Source organism: Quercus suber, unplaced genomic scaffold (genome assembly GCF_002906115.3).
Source record: "Quercus suber isolate HL8 unplaced genomic scaffold, Cork oak 2.0 scaffold_24, whole genome shotgun sequence".
Classification (NCBI taxonomy): Eukaryota; Viridiplantae; Streptophyta; class Magnoliopsida; order Fagales; family Fagaceae; genus Quercus; species Quercus suber.
Genome location: NW_027069489.1, coordinates 1,091,948 through 1,106,028, shown reverse-complemented (window position 1 = coordinate 1,106,028; position 14,081 = coordinate 1,091,948). Strand labels below are relative to the sequence as shown.

Sequence of the window (14,081 nt, the reverse complement as noted above, 5' to 3'; positions counted from 1 at the left end):
AATTCTACAAAGGATAGCATGACAGGATTTGTTTTGTTTTGGATTTCTTTTGGGATTTCTTGATGCCATTTAAGATAAAACAAAGCAAAGACTATTAACTTAGTTCGTTTGCTTTAAGAAGCTTAGGTAAGGTATTAATCAATCATAGAGCCAAGACCAGGACTACTCCAACCATTACAAAACTGTGGAACACTTCTCTGTAAGGCTTAATAGTATTTGTGGCCCTATAACAATGAAAGATCAAACACCTAACAAAGAAAAGATCTAAATAAGTTAATACAGCAATGGAGTTTGGTTGGCTAAGTTCATTATGAATCCTGTGAAGGGTCAAACCAACCGAAAAGCCTTGTTCCCAGAATGGCAAACATCCCATTTTCTGAAACCATGGCCCTGCATGCTAAGAATTATGGGATAGCTCATGGCCTCATGCTCTCAATACTACTACTGCTTGTCTGTTTCAATCACAACAAAAGTCAGTCATCAGCTTATGAAGCTAATTGGCACCTTACTGTTTATTGATACTCTTTATTTACAGCAAACATCAATTAATGCATGGTCTCTACAAGCTTATCAAAAACAGGAAAATGAGAGAGGAAGTCTAGGACACAATTTTTGCACAGGAACTTGTTAAAGTGGTAAACTGTGAGTAATAGAAAAACAGTATTTGGTTCATGTGCAATTGATGGTCCGCATATTTAGTAAGTTGTGGCAAAATTTGTGCCAATACCCCGCTCTTCCAACCCTCTCATTTTACTTCTGTTTGAGTAATATTTACTTCATTTTTACGTAATTATTAAGCTGTTTGATAATTTATTTCTATACATGTGTGAGGGGTGAAGATGCCAATCGGCTTATGTAGGTGCTACATGGTTCTTCACTTGATTATTGTGTCAAATAAGGAATTTTGGCAAAATCATTCAAAAGCATCTTTGAATAGACATTGGATAGAGTACATAATGTCAGTCATATTCTTTGTGTTGGATCTGAGAGTTTGTTTCCATATATACTACTTTCCAGTTTCTACATGATATGGCTTTAAGTAGGCTGATCAATACTAACATATAAATGTAGCAAATGACCTTTTTTTTTTTTTAAATGGATTTTTTTTTTTGCTAGGACTAAGGTTGGTGCTTGAGGAAAAAATAATAGAATTTGTCAGTACTAAGCAAAGTGGAATGGAATTTCATCCTTTCGAGATCAAATCACACGTAAAGGCCAGTCAAATTAGACAAAGGAAGATGTACCTCTACTTCACCATTTTACTTTAATACATTCCCACAAAACGATACACTGAAGATTCATGCATGCACTGATGCACTCCATTTTGAAGTGTATGTGAACCTCGAAAAGAATGAAGTGTAATTTTATCCCTAATCTAATTCTAATTAAAGCCAAAAGGATATAGTAATACTTAAACTTCGCTTGGGTTAGCTTTGGTTAGCTTTTTGTTGAAACATTTATTTAATTATTAAATGTTTTTTTTAAATGTTAATAAAAGTACAGTTGTACTTTAAATATTAGACTTGTAAATACATATGCAACAACCAAAAAAAAAAAAAAAAATTCAAACTCAATATTATCAGTGCATGAAATTGAATCATTGAACATATCTAATTAATATAATTCTTCTTTTATAGATATAATAGTATTTCAAATTTATGATGTTCAGTCTATGATGATTGCTTTTTTTATTATTAGATCAAGATATTAATTGATTTTTAGTGTAAATGAAGATTGAATTTTAAATATCTTATTATTTGACGATAAACAATTTTATTAGTTGAACTATTCAGAACCCGTAACATGATTATTAGTATTCATATATATTAAGAAAAAACAGAGAAAAACAAATAAGAGAAACTGTGGGCAAAGATAATTAGATAATGGAAAAAATTCACCTTGGGGTCTGTGGAAGCGGGTCAGACTCACTCAACTAGGACGAGAACCTGGACACGTGCTCACATGGCTCTGCACATGAAAGGGCTCTACCACTCACTAAGTAACGACAAGGACTAGCTGAGCAAACTTCTATTAAGGCACAGACTTGAAAAATATAACAATTTAGCCTCTGTTTTTGGCATTTCATGCGTTGATTAATTTTCTTTGTTTATTCTTTATTTTTCTTCTCAAGGATATTCTGAAGACATTTTTTTAAAAAAACATATAAAATCCAATCATAAAAAGTAATTGCCTTTGTCTGATCATGATAATACATGGTTGTTAAGGAAATTAGTCTTTCTTATATATCAGTATGCATGTTAAAAAACTAGCTTCTAAACTATATACTAGTATTAATTGATTAACTTAATTAACACCAGCTATAATACCAGCTAAGAAGATACTAACTAATTTATCAATGATAGGGGATTCAAAGAGAATCCAATGCCTATTTCCAAAACCTTACAGCTATGAAGACACATGTGATGATGATGATTATGATAGGCAAGGTTCTAAAGACATGTAAAAAAAAAAAAAAAAGTTCAAATTATCTTGGTGCAACATTAGATATTGCAGATTTCTAGTAATCTCCACTAAATTGAATTGTGATCTCTTATGCTCATTATTAGATATGGTCATAAACCAAAATTTTGTAAGATAATAAGATTGTAATAGGCATGATTTACAATAAAATTACACAAGTTTTTAGATGCTTCACCGTTAGCCAAATAACTGATAATCTCCACCCTATCTTTCCATTTAACAAACTTGGAAATATAACTATTATTTACAAAGTTTCACATTTTTCTTTTGTGTTAAATTTAGAAAGTCATTGGTCAATGTCCACCTTCTATTCTCTCTCTATATATAGTGTTTTGCAATCCTTAATTTATTTTACTTAAAATAAGTAAAGGAGAGGAGATTCAAACCTAGATTCTCCCTATGAAAAGAATTGGATAATACTATTAAACTATAAAATTATTAGCACTTTGTCGATTCTTTATTGATAGTATTATTTTGTCCTCCTTTTATTATTCTTGCTTATTTAGTGGTTCTTTACAATCATTTGTACAAAAATCATTTTCTTCTTAATATTATATATATTAATTGTAAAATTATATCTTAGGAAAGAAGTGGAGTGGGAGCTCTAGGATCCCAATCTCCACACTATTTAGTAATAAAGTTACAAGGGCATTTTGGTACCACTGAAGGCTATAAAAAGAGGAGGTGCATGTATGTTGTTTCCCATGCACAAGTTGTCTTTCTTTCTCTCATACACACATTTAAATATCCACACAAAAATTCCACATACCTATAGTGAGTTTCTCAAATAAGTCACAAGAGAAAAACAATTAGAAAGGGTGTCCAAAGTTGAAGAAGCCATGAAGGGAAAGCAGCAACAACCACAGCAGCCATTTCACCAGCAGCAATTGCAGAAGCAAATGCAGTGCAACAAAGGAAAGGTCTGCAAGTTCAAGAGAAGCAGCTCCAATCTTGAAGAAGACGGCGCTTCCTCCGCCATTCTCTTGCTTGCTTGCATCGTCTGTGCTCCCTCATATGGATAAAACACATATAGCCATATATAAGCTGAAGATGTCCTAACTAATTTCCCATATATATATATATATATGTACCCCATTTGTCTTTCATAATTCTTCCATTCCTTCTAGCTTCCTTGCAGTTTATGTTCATTCATAGCAATAGGAATATAGATATATAGGCATATGCTTATTGCTTATTAGTTCACATACCTCTCCTTCCCCACTTAATTTTGTAACTATTCTTTATTAAACCTTTCTTCAGCTATATTCTGCTTGTATGAGTTTAATAAATATCATTTAGAAGTAATTGTTATACCCTTTCTATTGCTAGAATCAAATGTGTTGTAAAATAATCATATGAAGGTTTAATTGGTGTGTAAGGAACTTTTATACATCTTAAGTGAGTCACGGAGGGAGTTCCAATTACATGTCTCTATTAAAAATACTAGGAAGTTTTAATTGAAGACTCATACATGTATGCTTTTTTTTCCCACTAGCTCATTAAAACGTAGGATTGCTCAATATAAAACAGGCCAAATTATGATACTAAAAACATACTCCTAATCCTAAATACTAAATACGAGTAGTATTTTTGGTGGTAATCAGTTTTATAGTAACAGGAATAATGGATGATGACCATGATGTCAACAAAGTTTTTTTTTTTTTTGGTGAATAACCATGTCAACTACTTAACATGTGCATAAGCATTGCCATTGCATGTATCGAGAAAGCATTTCAACTGCATGTGGGGCTTGTTCCCCTCTAGTTTGGCCACTGTCACGTGCAGTTCAAAACCAAAAAAAAAAAAAACAAAAACAAAAAAAGAGTGGAGCATATATACTAAACAAAACTTTTACCTATTTCAATGGGTTTCAGACATTAAAACCCATTTCAATTAGGTCTTCGAGTTATCAATCTGTTGTCGATCGATTTTCCTTTTAGAATTGACCATTTCGAGTTGAATCAAACTGGGCTGAATGGTTTTATCCGGGTTGCAATTTACACAAATACCTCTAGTTAATACAAATATATTGGGGATGGGGATTGTCAATATCAACTACAACAATTGAGAAAAAACTTAGGTGCTCCGGGAGCAATACTCCCTTCTCTCACATGACACACGTGGGGCCCACTTCTCATGTGAGAGGAGGGAACATTGCTCCCGGAGCATGTAAGAATCACCCCCAACAATTGACATTTCCCACTTTTCAATTTGAATAACAGCATAAACAAATCAACTAGAAAAAATAGAATGCACAACCATAACAGTATAACAATTACTCGTCCATGTCACAAGTCACAACTGCTAAATCAAATATCACTTAAACAAAAACAATTCTAGCTCTCTACATATTGATAAATATTAATTGGCACACACCGTTACTCACTAATATTAACAAGGATGATTACATTATAACAAACTCAGCTCCTGTGAGTAGTTTTTCCTTTAGCCGCATGGCAGCTTCTCTGGCACCTTTGTATTTAACAGTAGTCCTCACATTCTCCGAGCAAGGGATTCCCTTTATATATGGTGAACAAGGATTAATAACAATATTCTCAAGGTTGACGGCACTTTCGAGTAGGTAAACAAGCAGCTGAATCTCTATTGCTCACCCTGCAAACCCAACTATTTCCACCTCCTTGAGGTGTTCATTGGGATATACTTCAAAACAAAGAGCAATGATTCTCAAGGGGATATGTGTAAGCTGATAATATAGATTACAATCAAACAACAAATAATATGACCGACTAAGTTCTTTGGTATTGAAACAAATAATGATGACTAGAAGATGCAGGGTAAATTAAATCTAATGAAACCAGATTTAAAGCCATTAGGGAGGAGGTCAGAGCATGCTTAAGGGCTGTAAGAAAGTCAAGATTTCTATTCAAGATTGAGTGTTATGTGGGTGTGGAGAATAATGTTTTCTGTATTTGATAAATAGCTATTTGTTTGCAGCTTGATGTTTCTTAGTTGTACTTTATTTTGGAGTTTTTATTTTTCATTTATTTTTATTTTATTTATAATTTCTTCATTGTCCCAAAATAAAAATAAAAACTCTTATGCGAGAAAATGCTAAAAGTGAAGATGATGACTCCAATAGACTTGAACATTCATTTCAACACCTTTTCCTTGGAAATATATAATATAAATGCTTACAACAGATGAACAATTCGAGTTCAAAGGAGTATCTGTTAAATTAAAAAAAAAAAAAAGGGAAACCATGAGCCAACAATTAGTGTGCAGATTGCATCACCTAGATTAAAGAATAAATAAAGATACCCTTTTGAACTCAAAATTTCATTTTCAGAAACATTGACATTATGTGTTTCTAAGGAAAGGGTGTTTAATTGAATGTTCAATATTATTGGAGTCATCATCTTCACTTTTCAAAGTTAAAAATGATGAAGAAATTTTTTAACAAAACCCCCAAATATATTACAACTGAGCAACATCAATCTGCAAACAAACAACTATTTCACATACAGAAGACGAGATTCAACTACTGATCAACTATTGGAATGGAATAATTATCACTGTTTATCTGTTCAAACTTCAAAGTAGTATTTTTTTTAATAGATAAAACGATGATAAACCACCAGCCAACAACTTTACCCTTTTGAACTCAAAATTTCATTTTCAGAAACATTGACATTATGTGTTTCTAAGGAAAGGGTGTTTAATTGAATGTTCAATATTATTGGAGTCATCATCTTCACTTTTCAAAGTTAAAAATGATGAAGAAATTTTTTAACAAAACCCCCAAATATATTACAACTGAGCAACATCAATCTGCAAACAAACAACTATTTCACATACAGAAGACGAGATTCAACTACTGATCAACTATTGGAATGGAATAATTATCACTGTTTATCTGTTCAAACTTCAAAGTAGTATTTTTTTTAATAGATAAAACGATGATAAACCACCAGCCAACAACTTGAGTGCAGATTGCATCACCTAGATTAAAGACTAAAAGCTACTAGTATGCTTTGTGTGAAGTTATGAGGTAAGAATAGTCTTCTGGAAAAAAGGTGTCGCTTCTAATAGAGGTATTAAACCGAGGAGGCTTGATCCTGAAAGAATTTGAAGCTTATGATTGTATACAACAATGGCGGAAATAAGAGCAAACAGTTAAAAGAGAGAGAAAGAAAAGAGAGAGTATTATGAAGAGAAATTCTCAAGAACTATTTCATTAAGCTTAAAATGAATTTACAACCCCAAGACAGTTTATATAGGATAATTACAGTTAGAACGTCCCAGAGAATAAAACTGCTCTAACTGAAAATAAAACTACCCCGCATTATGCTCCACATTTTGTGCTGTGATTTGAGGGATGTTTGTTGGAAGACAGTTGGAGCTCTCTCTCTGAAGTAGACTCTGAAACCCAGAATAAGAGCTGAGGATTTGGGAGCAATCTTGAACACGATGAATTATAACTATACCCAAAACGCTCCGTTTCATTTAACCAATACTCAACACACCAAAAACGACACGTTTCCATGAAGAATAAAATAGGCTAAGTTTATACGACATCGTTTTCTAATGAATTAGAAAACTAGCCGTTAGCCGTTGAATGCTCCTCTTCTATCTTCACTGAGTGCTTTGGGTTGTTATCTTCAACATCCCCCCTCAAAACCATGGGGTCAAAGGACACCAGGATTTTGGATCTGAGAAAAATGAACCGAGAAGTAGACAAGCTCTTAGTAAAGACATCAGCAAGCTGATCACCAGTGGAGATGTACTTGACTTGAAGATCTTTGCGAAGAACTTTTTCATGAACAAAATGATAGTCAACCTCCACATGTTTTGTACGAGCATGAAAAACTGGATTCGAGGCAATAGCAAGAGCTGAAACGTTATCACACCAGAGTTTGGGTGGAAAAGAAAGAAATATGCTCAGGTCTTTCAACACTTGACGAAGCCAAGAGAGTTCAGCAGCAGTAGTTGCTAAAGCCCTGTATTCAGCTTCTGTGGAGGATCTGGACACAGTCTCCTGCTTCTTGGCACACCAGGTGATTGGATTAGAACCCAAGTAAACAATGTACCCTGTGATTGAGCGTCTGTCAAATGGATCTCCAGCCCAATCTGAGTCAGAGAAGGCAGAGAGAGACAAGGACCCAGGTTGAAGGAAAATTCCTTGATGCAAAGAGCCATTGACATATCGAAGGATCCGTTTAGCAGCAACTAGATGAACATCAGTAGGAGCAGACATGAATTGGCAAACTTGCTGGACAGCAAAGCTAAGATCAGGTCTGGTGAAAGTTAAGTAATGAAGAGAACCTACTAAGCTTCTGTACTCATGAGGATTAGATAAGAGAGAGCCCTCAGTAGGAATCAATCTTGAATTAGGAGCACAAGGAGTCCGAGCTGGTTTGGAGGATACCATATTAACTTTGACCAATAAATCCTGAGCATACTTAGCCTGGGATAAGAATAGGCCTTTGGAAGACCTGGTGATTTGAATGCCAAGAAAATAAGAGAGAGGACCTAAGTCCTTAAGTTCAAAGGCAGTGCTGAGTTGGGCAATCAGACTAGATAAGAAATGAGGATCATTCCCAGTCATTACAATATCATCAACATAGACAAGAAGGAAGACTACTTGATGCCCTTGTTTGAGGATAAATAAAGAGGAATCAGCAAGGGAGGCTTGGAATCCAATATGCAGCAGCTGAGTAGAAAATCTCTCAAACCAAGCCCGAGGGGCTTGTTTGAGGCCATAGAGAGATTTCAGAAGTCTGCAAACATGAGTAGGATGTGCTGGATCCACATAACCAGGAGGTTGGGCCATATAAACTTCCTCTCTGAGATAGCCATGAAGAAAGGCATTGCTCACATCAAGCTGTCTGAGAGGCCAATTGAACTGAACTGCCAAAGAGAGGATGATTCTGACAGTGGGTGGTTTGATGACTGGACTAAATGTTTCTTCAAAATCAATTCCATATTGTTGATGAAACCCTTTTGCAACTAATCTGGCTTTGTATCTGTTGATGGACCCATCACTGTTGTGTTTAAGCCTAAATACCCACTTGCAACCCACTAAATTTTGAGTGGAAGAAGGAGGGACCAAAACCCAAGTACCCTGCCTTTTAAGTGCTGCAAATTCATCATCCATGGCTGTGCACCACTGAGGAAATTGTGCTGCAACCTTATAGGTAGGTGGCTCAGTGAGGGTATAGTCAGGCTTTGGCATGGATCTGGCCTTAATGGATTTTGTACCACACTGCACCTTAGGCTTAGGAGTAGAGGCATGTAAAGCTGCATCAGTCATAGCAGCAAGAGCTTTGGGTTTAACAATGCCATCCTTGGACCTAGTAATCATGGGATGGTTGTTTACAGTAAGAGGGGCCTGTGATTGTGTTACTGTGGGAATGGTAAAGGATGTGGAAGGAAGGGTAGATGGTGAAGATGTAGGTTGTGACAAAGGAGCAAGTGTAGGGATAGGCTGAGGTGACTGATCAACTAAAGGTGTAATGGTGGATGTGTTGGGAGATGCAGATTGAGGAGAGGTGGACTGATCTGAGGAAGTTACAGATAAAGAGGTGGACTGGGCAGGTAAAGAAGATGAAGGATTATTAAAGGGCATAGGTAGCTGAGTTACAGGGAAAGAACATTGAGGTATGACCAAAGGATTGGGAATATGATGGGATGAAGGTGAGGTTGAACTAGGATTAGTAGAAGACCCAGTGGACAAAGGTTGAGGATAAAGAAATTCACTTTCATTGAAATGCACATTTCTTGATATATATATCCTAGAAGTGAGAGGATCTTGGCAAATATAGCCTTTTGTGTGAGCAAGATAACCAAGAAGGATGCAGGAAGTAGTGTGTGGTAAGAGTTTGTGGACATTATAAGGTCTTAATAAGGGAAAACAGATGCAGCCAAAAGTTCTTAAATGTGTAAGATCAGGTTTGGACTTGAACAACCTTTCCCAAGGAGTGGAATTTTGAAGATTAGGTGTTGGTAATCTGTTAATGATGTGAACAGCTGTGGATATAGCAGAAGACCAGTAGGATGGAGGTAACTGAGAGTGAGAGAGCATAGTTAGAGCACACTCAACAATGTGTCTATGCTTTCTCTCAGCCACTCCATTCTGCTGAGGAGTGTGTGGACATGAAAACTGATGGACAATACCTTGAGTGGAACAGAAAAGTTTAAAGGCATTGGAGGTATATTCACCACCATTATCAGTTCTTAGGATTTTAATCTTAGAATTTAACTGATTTTCTACAGTGGCTTTGAAGAACTTGAAGATGTCAAGAACATCAGATTTGTGTTTAAGAAGGTAAAGCCAAGTAAATTTAGAGTATGCATCAACAAACAAGACATAATATTGAAAATCATTGTAAGATGTAATAGGAGCAGGACCCCAAACATCTGAGTGAATTAATTCAAGAGGTTTTGAAGCTTGAAAGTCAGATATAGGAAAAGAAAATTGATGCATTTTACCATTCAAGCAATGTTTACAATGAGAAGGAACTTTATTGGCTTTGGAAAAACAGACATGACCAACAGATGACAAGGCTGTGTTCAACACAGCATCACTTGGATGTCCTAACCTATGGTGCCATAGCAACCAGTTGGTGGACTTATTTGCATGAAAACTTGACAATAAGGAAGTACCATTTGATGAAAGACTCTTTTGTGGAGATGACACAGAATTGAAGTGAGAAGGTAGCTTGATGAAGGCCTTGGAGTAGATAGGATAGACTCCATTCTCACTCAAGCCCTTGTAAAGGAGTTTCCCCGTAGGTATGTCCTGGATTTTGATTTGATTAGCATCAAAATAACAAGAACAATGATTATGCAGACAGAATTTGTGTACAGACAGTAAATTCAAGGCAATTTGTGGGACATGAAGAACATTCTTAAGAGAAAAATCATGATATTTTGTGTGTAAGGTAGTATTACCTATGTGATTAATTGGTAAGGTTTGGCCACTCCCAACAGTAACCTGATCTGGCCCTTGGTACTGAGATTGGACTGAGAGGTTATTGAGACTGGCAGTGAGATGATCAGATGCACCAGAATCAGCAAGCCATGGGTCTTGATTATTGGTAATAGCTGCATTAGACACACTGGCCATAGCAGCAAGCTTTAGAGGAGGATTTTTGCCTTGATAAGCAAAATCCATCCTGTGATAACAATCTAAAGCTTGATGTCCAGACTTCCCACAGATTTGGCATGATGGTCTTTCATGTTTAAAACCTTGAGAAGATTGTTGTTGAGGAAAATTGTGAGAAGCACCATGCTGAGGAGAGAAATTATGAGATTGAGAAGGGAAATTGTGAGAGGCCTGTGATGAAAAATACTGCTGATGTCCACAATGAGTAAACCTGCCTCCACCTCTTCCTCTGTGTGCATTGTTTCTTCCTCTTCCTCTACTGGAACCATGATTCTGTGACTGGTTTGATGATGTACTACCATTTGCTTTACCATTGGCAGCAAACATGGCAAGATTGTGAGGGACTGAATCCATGTGATCTGTCATAGCCTGTTCTTCACTCTGTAGCATGATAGCTAATTGCTCATAAGTGATTGGATCACTCCTAGTACGAATTGCAGAGCAAAAATGTGCAAATTCTCTAGGAAGTCCTCTTAGCACAATGCAGATCAGCTCTTCATTATCAACTATTACTCCAACAGCAAGGAGTTTATCTCGAGCAATTTTGATCCTCTGGATGAATGAATTCACAGATTCATTACCTTTCTTGATACTTTGTAGTTCAAGCTTGAGATTTAGAATGTTGGCTCTGGATGTGGATGTAAACCTTTGCTCTAAAGTGTTCCACACCTCTCTTGAGTTGGTGATACCAACAACTAGTGAGAAAACTTGTGGTGTAAGGGTTGAGTTGATCAGAGAAAGAAGTGCTTTGTCCCTGATTTTCCAAGCTTGAAATTCAGGATTAGCAACTGAAGTTATATTTCCTGTAGTATCAAGTGTGAACGGTGATGGTTTTAGTGCTGTACCATCAATGTGCTCAATCAATGAGTAAGCCTCCAGTATGGTGAGTAACTGATGCCTCCATGGAATGTAGTTGGTGTAGTCAAGTTTGATTGACATAAGATTGGACATATTTGAGAGAAACAACAATGGCGATTGAATTGCAGTAGGTAATGTGGAAGTTGAAGGTACAGATTGAGTTGCATCGGTTGGTGTTGTTGAGGCCATAGATCTTGGCTCTGATACCATGAAAGAATTTGAAGCTTATGATTGTATACAACAATGGCGGAAATAAGAGCAAACAGTTAAAAGAGAGAGAAAGAAAAGAGAGAGAGATTATGAAGAGAAATTCTCAAGAACTATTTCATTAAGCTTAAAATGAATTTACAACCCCAAGACAGTTTATATAGGATAATTACAGTTAGAACGTCCCAGAGAATAAAACTGCTCTAACTGAAAATAAAACTACCCCGCATTATGCTCCACATTTTGTGCCGTGATTTGAGGGATGTTTGTTGGAAGACAGTTGGAGCTCTCTCTCTGAAGTAGACTCTGAAACCCAGAATAGGAGCTGAGGATTTGGGAGCAGTCTTGAACACGATGAATTATAACTATACCCAAAACGCTCCGTTTCATTTAACCAATACTCAACACACCCAAAACGACACGTTTCCATGAAGAATAAAATAGGCTAAGTTTATACGACATCGTTTTCTAATGAATTAGAAAACTAGCCGTTAGCCGTTGAATGCTCTTCTATGCTCTTCTTCTATCTTCACTAAGTGCTTTGGGTTGTTATCTTCAACAGATCCTTCATCTGTGCCAATTGCCACCTTAAGGTGTTTAAGCTTGGTAAGAATTTGAAATTCAGGGAATTTAACAACAGGCTGAAAAGAAAAAAAAAAAACAAGAGATGACAGAACAGTGTGTAAAACTAAATAAGCATATATGTAAGAGATTGCAAATGAATTTGAAGTGCTTACATAATTATAGCGAACGTTGAGCGACAAACTCTCTAGCTGATAAAGGAAGCTCGAAAGAGACCCAAATGCATAATATATAGGATGTGAATACATCCCACCAATAGGTACATCTAGGAAACGGGGTGCTGAATGAACATGAAGTCCTATTTCTTTACCAACATAGCCAAAAGACTCAAGATTTGGAGCATTAATCTCAATACTTTTAAATTCTAAACAACGTATTATGTGTAAGTACTTCAACTTCAAAGATGAACTGTAAATCTTCAGATTCACTAGATCTTCAGAATGATCGACATGTAATCTTTCAAGCAAGAGGGACAATTGAAAAGGAAGTGCTCCAGAAGCTCTCCAGTTAAGCGTACATATTTTAGAGTGAGGGATGTGGGGGACTTGATGCAAGTTTTCTCGCTTGTAAAAGGCTCATTTGGAAACATATAACATCTTGTACGTTTGTATGACTCTGCTGCTGGAAAGTCCAATTCAAGTCTCTTAACACCTTTTGAGATTGTAAAGTCAATCCATCCATCCACATGACTTTTAGAACCATCATTAAACTCAAAACAAACCCTGAACTCATCTATAGTTGAGACTTGATATGATTTTAGAGTATGGTTCACCCACTGTAAAGATTTCTCCCTTTCAAAATTCAATCCTTTCATTCCTTCCCTAATTTCCCACATTGTATGTAGACCATCAAAATCCAAACCACCAGTCAAGAATGGGCTCAAATATTTCCATCTATGGGAAAGAATAGTAGTTCTAAATGCTCACTTCGGCGTCGAGAAAGAAAGAACAAATATAAGCATTTTATCTGGTAATTGACTTATCCAGTCCTCCTCTATTGACTTTTTTCGTAGACACCAAATACACACAAGGAAAAAAGTAAGTAAAGCATATCTTGGCCAAACGATTCAACTTTAGAAACAGTTTTTCTAACATGGAGCTAGGTTGTTATTATTATTATAATTATTTATAGCAGTAAAGAATCCAAGAAATTGTACAAAAGTTCAAATTCAGCACTACAAAGTACAAAAAAGTAATTTTTTTCTTTTTGTGTGTGTGTTGAAAGATATGATTTTTACCATGTTGGAAGGCAGCATTGTCTTCTCCATTTAGATATGAATTTGAATAGAGAACTGCAAATTAAGGAAACAAAAGAAAGAGTTAATTATGGGATTAAGAACAGATTGATGCCAACAATACAAGCAAAGGCAAAGGTCGAGACTTGTGGAGTAGATTTCAGTGAATCTATGTTCTTCCAACAAACGAAGGAGAAAAACAGAGGAAGAAGTAATCTTTTACTTTAAAACATGGAAACACAGAAAAATACCTTCTAGGGTGTGTCTCTTTTCCTCCCCCAAGTCTCCGACGATGATGAAAATTTGAACAGAAGAGAGAGGGGGAAAGAAGAGAAGGGTTGATGACAGGGACGGAACAGGATTCCAACCTGAGGGGGCAAAACTTAAAACAAATTTTTTTTATGAAAATAAAAATTAACATTTATTTTATATTCAACAAAATACTATATATAAAATAAGTATTTTTTTTTTTAAAAAAAGTGTTTCTTAAACATTTCAACACATTTATCAAAATATAACTTGACGCTATTTCAGAGGAGATCCAAACATATATATATATATATATATTTAAGGGCAAATCTTAATTTTTCAAAT

General features: G+C 35.8%; 1 protein-coding gene across 1 annotated transcript; it reads right to left on the bottom strand.

Moving 5' to 3' along the window:
* Positions 1–4,860: 4,860 nt before the first annotated feature.
* On the bottom strand, positions 4,861–13,088 carry LOC112013421 (retrovirus-related Pol polyprotein from transposon RE1). Its single transcript, XM_065766756.1, is given in 5 exon segments — positions 4,861–5,262; positions 7,045–11,664; positions 12,168–12,312; positions 12,409–12,720; positions 12,723–13,088. Coding segments are annotated over 5 exon segments (5,820 nt in total). The 3' UTR covers positions 4,861–4,885.
* Between the last annotated feature and the right edge of the window lie 993 nt (positions 13,089–14,081).